This window comes from Pristiophorus japonicus, chromosome 7, assembly GCF_044704955.1.
Source record: "Pristiophorus japonicus isolate sPriJap1 chromosome 7, sPriJap1.hap1, whole genome shotgun sequence".
NCBI classification, from domain to species: domain Eukaryota; kingdom Metazoa; phylum Chordata; class Chondrichthyes; family Pristiophoridae; genus Pristiophorus; species Pristiophorus japonicus.
This window is the reverse complement of record NC_091983.1, coordinates 1,628,981-1,645,646: the sequence shown is the minus strand read 5'-3', so window position 1 is coordinate 1,645,646 and position 16,666 is coordinate 1,628,981. Positions and strand designations below refer to the sequence as shown.

The 16,666-nt window shown below is 46.2% G+C and overlaps 1 protein-coding gene across 2 annotated transcripts in view; it reads left to right on the top strand.

The window, feature by feature from the left end:
• The first annotated feature begins 1,725 nt into the window (after positions 1-1,725).
• Positions 1,726-16,666, top strand: part of ero1b (endoplasmic reticulum oxidoreductase 1 beta) — a 112,588-nt gene continuing 97,647 nt past the window's right edge. For both annotated transcript variants that reach the window (XM_070884668.1, XM_070884667.1), the window contains exon 1: positions 1,726-1,963. In XM_070884668.1, the coding sequence (XP_070740769.1) occupies positions 1,802-1,963 (162 nt within the window). In that variant the 5' untranslated portion in view covers positions 1,726-1,801. The remainder of the gene's footprint in view (positions 1,964-16,666) is intronic.

Below are 16,666 nucleotides of genomic sequence, written 5' to 3'. Positions count from 1 at the left end.
AAGTGTAGTCACTGTTGTAATGTGGGAAAATTTTTTTTTTTTTTACATTTTTCGTAGCCAATCTTTCCAATTCTTTGTCAGATCACAAACGCCAGAGGTCACCTTGCACACATCAAGGATCACCCTGCGCTAATGCTCTTAGCCAAAAGGCCTAGAGCCCAAGCACCGTTCCTGGAAGTACTGCAATACCAGGTTCGTGCCATGGAGGTGGATGGGTCAGCAACCCCACCATGTGTGGGAAATGCAGCACTCCCTTAATACCTCAGTGGAGTGTCAGATGAGATTATGTGCTCAAGTGTCTGGAGTGGGTCTGGAACCCACAACCTCTGACTCTAAGGCAGGAACTGAGACACGGCTGACACCCACAAGAGAAAGAAGGAAACAAAAAATTAGAGGAACTAAAGGGGTGAACTGAATTGTTACATAATCCTGAGTGTCCTATATGTCTTCCCCTGGGTTGATCTATCTGACATGAAGCAGGATGATGGGTAAATTTGCATATAATCTCTGTTCCTAACAGTTCGGATTAGCGACAGTTGACTGTACTACACTTTCCTCTGAGCCTAGAAAGGTGGTTGGGGAAGCATTGAACTGGACCTCCTCTAATCTTTACATAACTCATGCCCTCGACAGTGGGGATCAGTTGTGTAGCCTTTCCCTGAACCCTCACCAATCCATATAATATGTGACAAGGTGACCTACGAAGCCTGACTCACAGCCACCATCTCAGCTGAAAAGAGGGGAAAGGCAAGCAGATAGGAAATATAAAGCAGCCCCCACACACTCATCAAAAAGGATCCGGGCTCAGTTTATGAATGAAAGGTCATCGAGCTGCAGCGTTAACTCTGTCACTCACCACAACAACTTGTATTTATGTAGCGCCTTTAACATAGTAAAACATCCTGAGGCATTTGCAGGAGTTTTATAAGGCTAAAGGTTTGACATTGAGCCATGTAAGGAAAAATTAGGGCAGGTGACCAAAAGCTTGGTTAAAGAGGTAGGTTTTAAGGAGCGTCTTGAAGGAGGAAAGAGAGGCGGAGAGGTTTAGGGCGGGAGTTCCATATCTTGGGGCCTAGGCAACAGAAGGCATGGCCACCAATGGTGGAGCGATTATAATCAGGGATGCTCAAGCGGGCAGAATTCGAGGAGCACAGATATCTTTTGGGGGGGAGGGGGTGGGGTGCTTGTGGGACTGGAGGAGATCACTGAGATAAGGAGGGGCGAGGCGATGTCGGGATTTGAAAACAAGGATGAGAATTTTGAAATCGGGAGCCAATGTAGGTCAGCGAGCACAGGGGTGAGCGTGACTTGGTGCGAGTTTGGACACGGGCAGCCGAGTTTTGGAACAATTCTAGTTTACGTAGGGTAGAATGTGGGAGGCCAGCCAGGAGTGCATTGGAATAGTCAAGTCTAGAGGTAACAAAGGCATGGATGAGGGCTTCAGCAGCGGATGAGCTGAGGGGTGATGTTACAGAGGTGGAAAGACAGTTTTAGTTATGCGGAGGATATGTGGTCGGAAGCTCATTTCAGAGTCAAAGATGCTGCCTAACCTGCTGAGTTGCAGCTTTTTATGTTTCAGTTTATTGATGGCCGATATGGATGATGTATCGAGAGCCCCGATGGCTGCTGCTCCTGCATCCAGAGGGAGAGGGAGGAACCGCTGGCTCCCACAGCCCACCCGGGTTCGCTGTGTCAGTGCCTCCGCCCACTTCCTCTTCCGCACTCCCGGCCTGGTGTTGAGCGATCAGACGGGCGGCCGCGGAGAGGCGAGCGATGAGCTGAAGCTCCGGCCGGAGGGGCGATGCGGAGCAGCACTGCGCTGCTCTCCCTGCTGTTGCTGCTGGGCGGGGTGTCGGGTGGCGGCGCCTGGTCCACCCAGCCCCAGCCCCGGGCCGGCGGCCACACTGGCAAAGGGCGCTCGGCCCCGGACCCGGAGCTCGACTCCGAGGACTGCTTCTGTCACGTACGTTTCCTTCCACTTACCGGGGGCGCGGAGGGGCTCCGAGCCGCTTTTCTTTCACTGCCCCGATGTAGTAGTTTTTGAAATGCTTCCTCACCCGTTTGTATCACAGGGAAAGCCAGCAGCAAGATCCCTCAATGTGATAAATCAGCAGATAATCTGTGCTTTTTAGTGATGTTGGTTGAGGGATATATATTGGCCAGGGTACCGGGGAGAACTTTCCCCGCTCTTCGAAATAGTGGCCATAGGATCTTTTACATCCACCTGAGCAAGCAGATGGGCCCTCCGACAGTGCGGCGCTCCCTCAGTATTGCACTGGAGTGTCAGCCTGGATTATGGGCTCAGGTCTCGAGTGGATTCGTAGTTCTGCTATCTGCGTAACTCCCTTAGCGGAGCAGGCTCGGGGCTGTATGACCTACTCCTGCTCCTATTTCTTACGTTTATATGTACAGAGGATTCATTGCCATGTTATGTTCAACTATTTTCAGCCAGAGAATTGGGAAGGGAGGAGATGTTTCAGGTGTCAACATAAAATCATTACATAGGAATTGTTAGACAAAGAAAGACCAAGGTCCATCTAATTTGCCTTTTACCATCCTGTAGTCACATCATACAAGGATAATAGATTATTGACCAATCATAGCAATCAATCTCGTATCAATGAGTCTACGACAGACTTAGACATTACACAAGGAAAATCTCCATGGTGTCTTGGGAACCACAGGTCCACAGTCACTTTTCCCTCCAAGCAAGGTACACTTACCACACGTCATGTCTCAGATTACTTGTATACTGTATCCCAATTATTGCATAAAAATCTATGTAATTTCTACTTCAACAGAAACAGCCCATCCATCCTTTGTGTTCACTTTTGGTCTCCTAATCTGCGAAAGGATGTTCTTGCTATTGAGGGAGTGCAGCGAAGGTTCATCAGACTGATTCCCAGGATGGCAGGACTGACATATGAGGAGAGACTGGATCGGCTGAGCCTGTATTCACTGGAGTTTAGAAGAATGAGAGGGGATCTCATAGAAACATATAAAATTCTGACGGGACTGGACAGGTTAGATTCAGGAAGAATGTTTCCGATGTTGGGGAAGTCCAGAACCAGGGACACAGTCTAAGGATAAGGGGTAAGCCATTTAGGACCGAGATGAGGAGAAACTTCTTCACTCAGAGTTGTTAACCTGTGGAATTCTCTACCGCAGAGAGTTGTTGAGGCCAGTTCATTAGATATATTCTGGAGCTGTGGGTGGATTCACTCTGGAGCATGCACGATGCTGAGAATGACGTGAATAGCACGTTTAGTGAGTTGGTCTTACCGCAGGAAAAGGATACACAGCCAGTTAGGGAATGGATGACCAACAGGAAAAGCAGTGGAAGGAAGGTAGTGCAGGGGTCCCCTGTGGTCATCCCCCTGCAAAACAGATGCACCGCTTTGGGTACTGTTGAGGGTGATGACTCACCAGGAGAGGGCAGCAGCAGCCAAGTTCATGGCACCGTGGGTGGCTCTGTTGCACAGGAGGGCAGGAAAAAGAGTGGGAGAGCTATAGTGATAGGGGATTCAATTGTAAGGGGAATAGATAGGTGTTTCTGCGGCCACAACCAAGACTCCAGGATGGTATGTTCCCTCCCTGATGCAAGGATCAAGGATGTCTCAGAGCGGGTGCAGGACATTCTGAAAAGGGAGGGTGAACAGCCAGTTGTCGTGGTGCATATAGGTACCAACAATATAGGTAAAAAAACAGGATGAGGTCCTACAAGAAGAATTTAGAGAGTTAGGAGCTAAATTAAAAAATAGGACCTCAAAAGTAGTAATCTCAGGATTGCTACCAGTGCCACGTGCTAGTCAGAGTAGGAATCGCAGGATAGCACAGATGAATACGTGGCTTGAGGAGTGGTGCAGCAGGGAGGGATTCAAATTCCTGGGACATTGGAACCGGTTCTGGGGGAAGTGGGACCAGTACAAACCAGACGGTCTGCAAACCTGGGCAGGACCGGAACCAATGTCCTAGGGGGGAGTATTTGCTAGTGCTGTTGGGGAGGAGTTAAACTAACATGGTAGGGGAATGGGAACGGGAACCTATGCAGGGAGACAGAGGGAAATAAAATGGAGGCAGAAGCAAAAGATAAAAAGGAGAATAGTAAAAGTGGAGGGCAGAGAAACCCAAGGCAAAAAACAAAAAAGGCCACATTACAGCAAAATTCCAAAGGGGAAAAGTGTATTAAAAAGACAAGCCTGAAGGCTCTGTACCTCTATGCGAGGAGTATTCGGAATAAGATGGACGAATTAACTACGCAGACAGCAGTTAACGGATATGATGTCATTGGCATCACGGAGACATGGCTCCAGGGTGACCAAGGCTGGGAACTCAACATCCAGGGGTATTCAACATTTAGGAAGGATAGGCAGAGAGGAAAAGGAGGAGGGGTGGCACTGCTGGTTAAAGAGGAAATTAATGCAATAGTAAGGAGGGACATTAGCTTGGATGATGTGGAATCGGTATGGGTAGAGCTGCGGAATACCAAAGGGCAGAAAACACTAGTGGGAGTTGTGTACAGACCACCAAACAATAGTAGTGAGGTTGGGGACAGCATCAAACAAGAAATAAGGGATGTGTGCAATAAAGGTACAGCAGTAATTATGGGTGATTTTAATCTACATATTGATTGGGCTAACCAAACTGGTAGCAATGCGGTGGAGGAGAATTTCCTTGAGTGTATTAGGGATGGTTTTCTAGATCAATATGTCGAGGAACCAACTAGAGAGCTGGCCATCCTCGACTGGGTAATGAGAAGGGACTAATTAGCAATCTTGTTGTGCGAGGTCCCTTGGGGAAGAGTGACCATAATATGGTAGCATTCTTTATTAAGATGGAGAGTGACACAGTTAATTCAGAAACTAGGGTCCCGAACTTAAGGAAAGGTAACTTCGACGGTATGAGGGGTGAATTGGCTAGAATAGACTGGCAAATGATACTTAAAGGGTTGACGGTGGATAAGCAATGGCAAACATTTAAAGATCACATGGATGAACTTCAGCAATTGTACATCCCTGTCTGGAGTAAAAATAAAACTGGGAAGGTGGCTCAACTGTAGCTAACGAGGAAAATTAGAGATAGTGTTAAAACCAAGGAAGAGGCATATAAATTGGCTAGAAAAAGCAACAAACCTGAGGATTGGGAGAAATTTAGAATTCAACAGAGGAGGACTAAGGGTTGAATTAAGAGGGGGAAAATAGAGTATGAGAGGAAGCTTGTAGGGAACATAAAAACTGACTGCAAAAGCTTCTATTAATATGTGAAGAGAAAAAGATTAGTGAAGACAAACGTAGGTCCCTTGCAGTCGGATTCAAGTGAATTTATAATGGGGAACAAAGAAATGGCAGACCAATTGAACAAATACTTCAATTCTGTCTTCACGAAGGAAGACACAAATAACCTTCCGAATGTACTAGGGGACAGTGGGTCGAGTGAGAAGGAGGAACTGAAGGATATCCTTATTAGGCAGGAAATTATGTTAGGGAAATTGATGGGATTGAAGGCCGATAAATCCCCGGGGCCTGATAGTCTGCATCCCAGAGTACTTAAGGAAGTGGCCCTAGACATAGTGGATGCATTGGTGATCATTTTCCAACAGTCTATCGACTCTGGATCAGTTTCTATGGACTGGAGGGTAGCTAATGTAACACCACTTTTTAAAAAAGGAGGGAGAGAGAAAACAGGTAATTATAGACCGGTTAGTCTGACATCAGTAGTGGGGAAAATGTTGGAAATGTTGGAATCAATCATTAAGGATGAAATAGCAGCGCATTTGGAAAGCAGCGACAGGATCGGTCCAAGTCAGCATTGATTTATGAAAGGGAAATCATGCTTGATAAATCTTCTGGAATTTTTTGAGGATGTAACTAGCAGAGTGGACAAGGGAGAACCAGTGGATGTGGTGTATTTGGACTTTCAAAAGGCTTTTGACAAGGTCCCGCACAAAAGATTGGTGTGCAAAATCAAAGCGCATGGTATTGGGGGTAATGTACTGACGTGGATAGAGAACTGGTTGGCTGACAGGAAGCAGAGAGTCGGGATAAACAGGTCCTTTTCAGAATGGCAGGCAGTGACTAGTGGAGTGCCGCAGGGCTCAGTGCTGGGACCCCAGCTCTTTACAATATACATTAACGATTTAGATGAAGGAATTGAGTGTAATATCTCCAAGTTTGCAGACAATACTAAACTGGGTGGCGGTGTGAGCTGTGAGGAGGACGCCAAGAGGCTGCAGGGTGACTTGGACAGGTTAGGTGAGTGGGCAAATGCATGGCAGATGCAGTATAATGTGGATAAATGTGAGGTTATCCATTTTGGGGGCAAAAACACGTAGGCTGAATATTATCTGAATGGCGGCAGATTAGGAAAAGGGGAGGTGCAACGAGACCCTGGTGTCATGGTTCATCAGTCATTGAAAGAAAGGCGGTGAAGAAGACAAATGGTATTTTGGCCTTCATAGCTAGGGGATTTCAGTATAGGAGCAGGGAGGTCTTACTGCACTGCTATTGAGGAAGTGCAGCGAAGGTTCACCAGACTGATTCCAGGGATGGCTGGACTGTCATATGAGGAGAGACTGGATCAACTGGGCCTTTATTCACTGGAGTTTAGAAGGATGAGAGGGAATCTCATAGAAACGTATAAGATTCTGACAGGACTGGACAGGTTAGATGCGGGAAGAATGTTCCCAATGTTGGGGAAGTCCAGAACCAGGGGACATAGTCTTAGGATAAGGGGTAGGCCATTTAGGACTGAAATGAGGAGAAACTTCTTCACTCAGAGTTGTTAACCTGTGGAATTCCTTGCCGCAAATAATTGTTGATGCCAGTTCATTGGATATATTCAAGAGGGAGATAGATATGGCCCTTAGGGCTAAGGGGATCAAGGGGTATGGAGAGAAAGCAGGAAAGGGGTACTGAGGGACTGATCAGCCAAGATCTTATTGAAGGGCCAAATAGCCTACTCCTGCCATTTTCTATGTTTCTATGTTAGGTTTAGCCATGTGGGATTAAATGCTGCTTCACTGATTGAAGTAGTGAGTTTTATTAGTGGGGATAAAAAAATAAAATTCATCCAAGCTCTGTCTGGGCCACTTGCTCGCTGTAACCTCTCATGTCGTAGCTCGATCACTGAATAAGACAGAACCAAACAAGGGAAAGTAGGAGGTAACAAGAAAGTCAAACAAGAGAGAAGGTATAAATAAAATGCAGCAGAAGAGGAAAAAACAGCTGTAGAGGAAAGCCAGACATGAGTGAAGGAAGAGAGAAATGAGTGAGACGAAATGCAGAGGTGAAGGAAGGCAAGACCAAGGAACTTTTGGTGATGGTTGTGTCTCTGCTCTTCTTGCACTTTCTTTGTAATTACTTATCCTTGTCAAACTTTACTCTAATTTTTTGACATGACAATATCACTGTGCCTCATGACAAGAGGGAAAGAAAAAAACTAGGAATAGTTTGACGTACTGTCGTGCCTACCCATTGAGTTACAAGCGCAAGACGCCCTGTTATGGCCACACATTCCCCTGTTACACTGGCTGCTGCGGGGAGGAGCTGTACGCACTGGATCAGATACACAGTTCCATCTATTGCTGTGACCGTCTGAATTTCATTCTGTACCATCATGCTGAAAGTCCGTAAGTTTCTCACCTTCATTGATCACCAAGATGAAAAACCTTAAATCTAGCGTGAGGAAAATGGCTGCTCGCTTTGAGGAGATGGGGAGTTGATATGCTACAAAGGATGAATTTTTGTGTATTCAGAGGAGGAAATTGCTTATCTGTTTTCAGTGGGAGAAGTTCCTTTCACTATTTGGTGATTGAGAGATGTCTCAAGGCAATATATAGGGTATGAGGCTAGTCTAACCGAGTGCCCATAAACTCACCTCAGTGATCAATCTGTCCTGGTTCAGTTCTTATTTTATCCCCCAAAGGAGAAATCATCACCTGTCCTTCTATGGGGATCAAGAGATTCCCGAGTGTGTTCAGGAGAGTTTTCTGCAACAATATGTCCCAGAGGATAGAAGGCCACATATCCAAGTTTGCTGATGACAGGCGGCATTTTAAGCAGTGTAGATGGAAGCTTAACATTACAGAGCTATTAATCGATTAAGTGGGTAAAATTGTGGCAAATGGTTTCGATGTGAGGTCATCTGCTTTGGACCTAAAAAGGATAGAAGAGTACTTTCTAAATGGTTAAAAGTTAGAAACAGTGGAAGTCCAAGAGTCTTGGGGTTCCACATCCATCGATCATTCAAATGTCATGAACAGGTACAGAAAATAATCAAAAAGGCTAATGGGATGCTGCTCTTTAAATCGAGTGGACTAGAATTCAAGGGGGTAGAAGTTATGCTGCAGCTATTCAAAACCCTAGACCACACCTGGAGCACTGTGAGCAGTTCTGGGTACCACACCTTGTATTGGCCTTGGAGGGAGTGCAGTGTAGGTTTACCAGAATGATACCTGGACTCCAAGGGTTAAGTTACGAGGAGAGATTACACAGATTAGGATAGTATTCCCTGGAATTTAGAAGGTTAAGAGGTGATTTAATCGAAGTTTTCAGGATTTTAAGGGGAACAGATAGGGTAGATAGAGAGACTATTTCCGTTGGTTGGGGAGTCTCGGACTAGGGGCAGAGTCTAAAAATTAGAGCCAGAAATTAAGTTGGGAAACACTTCTACCCACAGAGGGTGATGGAAGTTTGGAACTCTCTTCTGCAAACCGGAATTGATGCTAGATCAGTTGTTAATTTTAAATTGGAGATTGATGGATTTTTGTTAACCAAAGGTGTTAAGGGATATGGGCCAAAGGCGGGTATATGGAGTTAGGTCACAGATCAGCCAGGACCTAATTAAATGGCAGAACAGGCTCGAGGGTCTGAATGATCTACTCTTATTCCTATGTTCTTGAGAAGCTTTAGCTATTTAATAAAATCAAACCAGTTCTGAGCGGGTAAAGGCACCCAATATTTCCTGGTTTAATCTGCATGTTGTGACGGCGGGAGCCTCCTACCTCTGCCAACTGGAGAAAGCATTCACACCGCAAAGCCTTTTGGTGCCTTGGACATCGGGACCTATAGTCTGGTAATGCTCTTCCCTAGTGGCCAAGCCAAACACTCTGGTCTTTATCATCATTGCAATGTGTAGCCGTCTCCAGGCCAGGTCCAAGACCACTCCAACCTCTGTTGACGACACCCGCGTCTGTGCACACACGCAGGCTGAACTCCAGGACATAGTTGACGTATTTACCGAGGCGAAAGAAAGCATGGGTCTTGCGCTAAACATCAGTAAGACAAAGGTCCTCCACCAGCCTGTCCTCGCCGCACAGCACTGCCCCCAGATATCAAGATCCATGGCATGGCCCTGGACAACGTAGACCACTTCCCTTATCTCGGGAGCCTCCTATCACAAGAGCAGGCATTGACGACGAGATCCAACACCACCTCCATTGCGCCAGTGCAGCCTTCGGCCGCCTGAGGAAAAGAGTGTTTGAAGACCAGGCCCTCAAAACTGTCATCAAACTCATGGTCTACAGGGCCGTAGTAATACCCGCCCTCCTGTATGGCTCAGAGATGTGGACCATGTACAGTAGACACCTCAAGTCGCTGGAGAAATACCACCAACGATGTCTCCGCAAGATCCTACAAATCCCCTGGGAGCACAAACATTAGCGTCCTCGTCCAGGCCAACATCCCCAGCATTGAAGCACTGACCACACTCGATCAGCTCCGCTGGGCAGGCCACATAGTTTGCATGCCAGACACGAGACTCCCAAAGCAAGCGCTCTACTTGGAACTCGTCCACGGCAAACGAGCCAAAGGTGGGCAGAGGAAACGTTACAAGGACACCCTAAAAGCCTCCCTGATAAAGTGCAACATCCCCACTGACACCTGGGAGTCCCTGGCCCAAGACCACCCTAGGTGGAGGAAGTGCATCCGGGAGGGCGCTGAGCACCTCGAGTATCGTCGCCGAGAGCATGCAGAAATCAAGCGCAGGCAGCGGAAGGAGGGTGCGGCAAACCAGTCCCACCCACCCTTTCATCAAAGTGCATGCTTGCGAAGGCCAATAGTGCCTTGTTCACTGCCAGCCTGGACCATTGTTTATTTGCATGGCTGGTTTATGCACATCCACATTGGAGTTGGTGTCGATGGAATTCAACACTAAACATCAGATCGCCATGGTTTTTGACTCTTGAATATGGAGGCCAATTGGCACCTTGTGCCTGCTGGACTGACTTGGCTGTAAACAATCACTCTGAATGCTGGCATTTAATAGATCGTACTGAGCCAACTGCATACAATCCCTTGCATCAGTTAACGCCACTGACTGGTGCTGAATTGTTGGCCACAGTTGTCACTGGGGAAATGTTGGCACTGTAGTTTTTTAGCTCAGTTGTGATATATTTCTCAATGAAACACTCAAAAGAAAACTCAAATTATTCAGTTTGACAGCAGCACTTGTGTTATAGTACACTAAAAGCTGGCAGCGTTCTGGCTGAAGTGAAGGGATGATCGTCAATCATGAATTGCCAGTTAATTTGTTTTATTTCAATTTTGATATAACATAAGAACATAAGAAATAGGAGCAGGAGTAGGCCATATGGCCCCTCGAGCCTGCTCCACCATTTAATACGATCATGGCTGATCTGATCATGGACTCGGGTACACTTCCCTGCCTGCTCCCCATAACCCCTTATTCCCTTATCGGTTAGGAAACCGTCTATCTCTGTCTTAAATGAATTGACGTCTCACAAGAATGTTGATTTGTGCTGAGTTGCCAGGATTGGATTGACTAAACCTCTCAGATGGGCTTTTAGTGTGGGGGGGCATGAGAGTTGGTGTTATAAATTCTAGGTGCCCATGATAAGGTTTTGCCAGTGTTCTTTTTATTTGTTCTCAGGATATGAGCAACGTTGGCAAGGCAATAAAATGCAGCCTAACCCTAGTTGCCCACAAAGGTGGTGGTAGACCTTCTCGTTGAACCGCTGCAGTCCTTGTGCTGATGTTGCTACTCCCACAATTGTACTAGGCATGGAATTTCAGAATATTGACCCAGGAACGACGAAGGGATGGCAATATACGTCTAAGTCAGGATACTTGGGAGGAAACCTTGGAGGTGATAGTTGCTACTCCTGTCCTTCTCAGTGTTAAACATCATAGGGTAGGGAGGCACTGTTGATGTAACATTGACGAGTTGTTTCCTGCAGATCATATATACTACAGTCACGGTGCACCGGCGGTGGTGGATATTGAGAGCAGTCGCAGGAGTGAAGTCCTCTGTCCTAAATGGTTTCGTGGCTGCATCCATCCAGGCAAATGGTGATACTCCATCATACTCCTGACTTGACTGTAGTAAATGATGAGGCCATGAGGGGCAGGAACAACGTTCCCTCTAATTTTTTTTGGCTCGAGCGGCCCCTTTAACGGCTTGTGTGGGACATTCAAAATTCCACGTGTGCACGTTTTTTCTATTTAAAAGCCAGCTCACCGACTGTGCAGAACCAGAATGCTGCGCCGCTTGAAGGGAACATTGGTCAGGAGGTGACCCACTCGTTACAGCCTCTGCCCTGTCCTTGGAGCCACAGTGTTGATGTGGCTGGTCCAGTTACTCCTCTGGTCAATGGTGATCCCCAAGATATTGATGGTGGGAAACTTGGCGATGATGGCCCTGTTGAAGATTAAGATGGTATTTATATGACTCACATGTTATCTGCCACTTGTTAGTCTAAGCCTGGATATTATCCATGTCCTGCTGTGGATTGACATGGGCTGATTTACTATTGTAAGAGTTGTGAATGTATCTGAACACTGAAATCATCGGTGAACAGTCCTACCCCTGACCTTATGATAAAGGGAAAGTCACCCATGAAGCAGCTGAAGATGGCTGGGCCTAGAACACTTTCCAGAGGAACTCCTGTATCGATGTCCTGGGGCTCCAACAACCACAACCACCTTCCTTTGTGATAGAAATGACTACAGCCAGTGGAGGGCTTTCCCTTTGAACCCGATTGACCTCAGTTTTGGTAGGGCTCCTTGGGGCCATACTCAGTTGACTGATGCCTTGATATCAAGGGAAGCTACTCTTACCTATCCTTTGGAATTTAGCTCTGGTGCCCATGTTTGGATCAACTCTGTGATGAGGTTTGGAGTGGTTCTGGCAGAACCTGATCTGAGCATTGGTAGGCAGATGTTGCTTGATGGCACTGTGCAAACTCCTATCACTTCCTTGATGGTTGGGAGGCTGATCGGGCGGTAATTGGCCCGGTTAGATTTGTCCTGATTTTTGTGGATGGGACATTGGGCAATATGTCAGGTAGATGGCAGAGTTATACTGGAACAGCTTAGCTAGGGATGCAGCTAGCTCTGCTGCACAGGTCTTCAGCACTACAGGTGGGATGTCAGTGTCAGCCGTGGCTCAGTGGGCAGCACTTTCACCCCTGAGTCAGAAGGTTGTGGGTTCAAGTCCCACTCCAGAGACTTGAGCACAAGAATCTAGGCTGACACTCCAGTGTAGTACTGAGGGAGTGCTGCACTGTTGGAGGTGTGGTCTTTCGGATGAGACGTTAAACTGAGGCCCTGTATGCTGTCTCAGGTGGCCCTATTTTGAAGAAGAGCAGGGGAGTTACCCCGGTGTCTTGGCCAATATTTATCCCTCAATCAACATCTAAAAACAGATTATCTGATCATTATCTCATTGCTGCCTCTGGGAGCTTGCTGTGTGCAAATTGGCATTACAACGGTGACTACACTTCAAAAAGTACTTCATTGAATGTTAAGCACTTTGGGACGTCTGGTTGTCATGAAAGGTGCTATTTTAATGCAAGTCTTTTTTTTTCCTTTTTGAGGCCCATAGTCTTTGCTGTGTCCAGCACACTTGGGTTGCTTCTTAATATCAAGTGGTATCAACCAAATTGGCAGGACACTGCCATCAATGATGGTGTGGCCCACTGGTAGAGGCAGAGTGGGATCATCCATTTTGCACTTTTGGCTGAAGGCACTTGCATACACTTCAGCCTTGTCTCCTGTACTGATGTGCTGGTCTCCACTATGGTTGAAGATGGGGATGGCCATGCTGCCCCCAGCTTCTGTTAGTTGCCTGGCTATACACAACCATTCTTGACTAGATGTGGGATCACTGAGCTTTGTCTATACCATGCTGCTTTGAGTATTGTGTTTTAGATTGTTACGGAGGCCTTTGTATTCTCCTGCTGGAGAGGACAGTGTATGGTTCTGATTTTGTTTTGCCATTACGGCAATGATTTTGGTGGGAGTGGTGTTAGGCCGAGATCTGCTGTGACTCAGTGGGCAGCACTGTCGCCTCTGAGCCCAAAGGTTGTGGGTTCAAGTCCCATTTCAGGGACTTGAGCACAAAAATCTAGGCTGACCCTCCAGTGCAGCGCTGAGGGAGCGCTACACTGTTGGAGGTGTCCTGGCCAATATTTATCTCTCAATCAACATCACAAAAAAAACAGATTATCTGGTCATTATCACATTGCTGTCTGTGGGAGCTTGCTGTGCGCAAATTGGCAAATTTCCCACATTACAACAATGACTGCATGTCAAAAAGTACTTCATTGGCTGTATAGTGCTTTGAGACGTCCAGTGATCATGAAAGATGCTATAGAAATGCAAGTCTTCCTTTCTTCCTTTTTCATAGTTTATGTCACTTCATCACTTTTTTTTGTAGGTCCCACGAAATCAGGCTAATAGTTTGTGATTTACATTTGATTTATTTCAGGGGAAGGGAAAAGATGCAGAGTAAGTTTTTTTAACATAACTGTGGCTCAGTTCGTAGCACCCTTGCCTCTGTGGGTTCAAGTCCCACTCCAGACACTTGAGCATAAATCTAGGTTGACACTCTAGTGCAGTGCTGAGGGAGTGCTGCACTGTCGGAGGTGACGTCTTTCGGATGAGACGTTAAACCGAGGCCCCGTCTGCCCTCTCAAGTGGACCTAAATGATCCCATGATGCTATTTTGAAGAAGAGCAGGGGAGTTATTCCGGTGTCCTAGTCAATATTTATCTCTCAATCAACATCACCAAAAAACAGATTATCTGGTCATTATCACAGTGCTGTTTGTGGAAGCTTGCTGTGCGCACATTTACTGCCGCGTTTCCCACATTACAACAGTGACTGCATGTCAAAAAGTACTTCATTGGCTGTAAAGTGCTTTGAGACATCCGGTGGTCATGAAAGGTGCTATAGAAATGCAAGTTTTTCTTGCATATAGTAAACCCATTTCTTTCCTTGCCAGCATTCATGGGGAGGCATAAAGTGTATGTTTTGTCACTTTTTGGTTGCAAGGTAAGTACCCGAGGCCACACCAGTTTTTGGTTTGGTATTCCTGCACAGATTTCACATGAGGAGCGGATGGTATCTGGGTGATGCCTTGTTTATTTCTGTCATACGTTGTGTTCTGAGAATAGGTCTTGGGTTTATTGTACTTTGAGAGCACGATGGCTGATGCTCACCTTTTACCTTCCGAGGGTGCACAGTCTGCTTTTCCACGTGTTCCCTTTATTACAGCCGACTCAGTTTTGCTGGACATCATGGATTATATTTCTTCATTCCTTTCACTGAATATGATTTATGGTGGATTTGCTACTTTTTAGTTTCTCCCGATACAAAGGGCCCTCATTTCCTAGTCATTGTTACAAAGTAACTTTCTCCCTCATGTCTTTATCTAGCTTCCCCTGAAATGCATCTATATTAGTTGTCTCAACCACTCCCTATGGTAGCGAGTTCCACATTCTCCCCACTCTCTGGGTAAAGAAGTTTCTCCTGAATTCCCTGTTGGATTTATTAGTGGCTATCTTATATTTATGGCCCTTAGTTCTGGTCTCCCCCACAAGTGGAAACATTTCTTTTACGTCTAACCTATCAAACCCATTCATAATCTTAAAGATATTTATCAGCTCACCCCTCAGTCTTTTTTCTAGAGAAAAGATTCCTGTTCAATCGTTCCTGATAGTTATAACTTCTCAGTTCTAGTATTATTCTATTAACACTTGTTTTTGCACCTTCTCCAGCGCCTCAATATCCTTTTTATAATATGGAGACCAGAACTGTTCACAGTACTCCCGAGTATGGTCTAACCAAGTTTCTATATAAGTTTAGCATAGCTTCTCTGCTTCTGAAATGAACCCCAGTGCTTTGATTTTTTTTTAATGGCCTTATTAACCTGCGTTGCTACTTTTAGCGATATGTATACCTGTACTTCCAATTCCTTTGCTTCTCTACCCCATTTAGACACTTATTTTCCAAGGAATATGTGGCTTCCTTATTCTTTCTACCAAAATGCACCATCTCAAACTTATCTATATTGAAGTTAATTTGCTAATTACATGCTCATTCTGCAAGTTTATTAACGCCTAAAGTTTTGTGAGTGGTCTGCACTGCTTCTAAACAATGTGTTAAACTTGGAGATTTGGAGCAAGTGGGAATTTGGAGCGGAGGGGGAGGGAGGTGCTGCTTTTTGCCTCCAATACTTGGAGTGCTTTGTATTACAGGTAAATACTTAAACTAGATCTAATAATTAGCTAAAAATTAAACTATAAGTTAATTAAATACATAAATTTTGATTAACTAAATAAAACAAAGTTATACAGGATGGCAGGGCAGGTGGTGTGCCACAACTGCAGCAAGTGGGAGTTTGTGGAGAGCATTGCGATCCTGGACAACCACGTCTGCAGTAAGTGTCAGCATCTCAAGGAACCTCAGCTCAGAATTGTTGAGCTGGAGTATGAGCTGCAGACACTGTGGAGCATCAGGAAGGGGGAGAGTTACCTGGACACTTTGGTCCAGGAGGCAGTCACCCCTTAGATTAGGTAGTCGTGCAGGTCTGGTTAGTGGTGCAGGGACAGGAGGATGTGACTGTGACTCAGGTAGCGAAGGGGACCCCCGGTGCAGTGTTTGAGGAGCCTCAGCCTTTGCCTTTGTCCAACAGATATGAGGTTCTTGCTGCCTGTGTGGATGAAGGCAAAGTCTGCAGGGTTGATGAGCAACCTGACCATGGTATCATGGTGCAGGTGAGCATTCAAGTGGGGGGAGTGAAAAGGAATGTTCTAGTGGTCGTCGACAGTATAGTCAGGGGGATAGATACTGTTCTCTGCAGCTGTGACTGGGAGTTCCGAAGGCTGTGTTGCCTGCCCGGTGCCAGGGTGAAGGATATCTCCTTGCGGCTGGAGAAGAATTTGGAGTGGGAGGGGGAGGATCCTGTTGTTGTAGTCCACGTAGGAACTAATGACAAAGGTAGAACTAGGAATGAGGTTCTGCTGAGGGAGTTTGAAGAGTTGCGGTCCAAATTAATAAGCAGAAGCTCAGTTACCTGAGCCATGTGCAAATTGGTATAGGGACAAGCGGAGCAGAGAGTTAAATGCGTGGCTCAAAGAGTAGTGATGGAGGGAGGGGTTTCAATTCATGGGGCACTGGCACCAGTACTGGGGAACGAGGGAGCTGTTCCGTTGGGATGGTCTCCACCAGTGTTCTGGCGAATCCAATAACTAGGGCTGTCGATAAGGCTGTAAACTAAAAAGGGGGAAGGGGTCAGATGAGGGGAAATTTAGAAATCTAAAGAGAAACGTCAAGGCAATGGAGCAGTGTAGCGATTTGGGTAAAAAGAAACAGAGTGTGACAGGAAGGGACAGAGAGTGTAACTGTAAAAGTGCATCAACGAATAA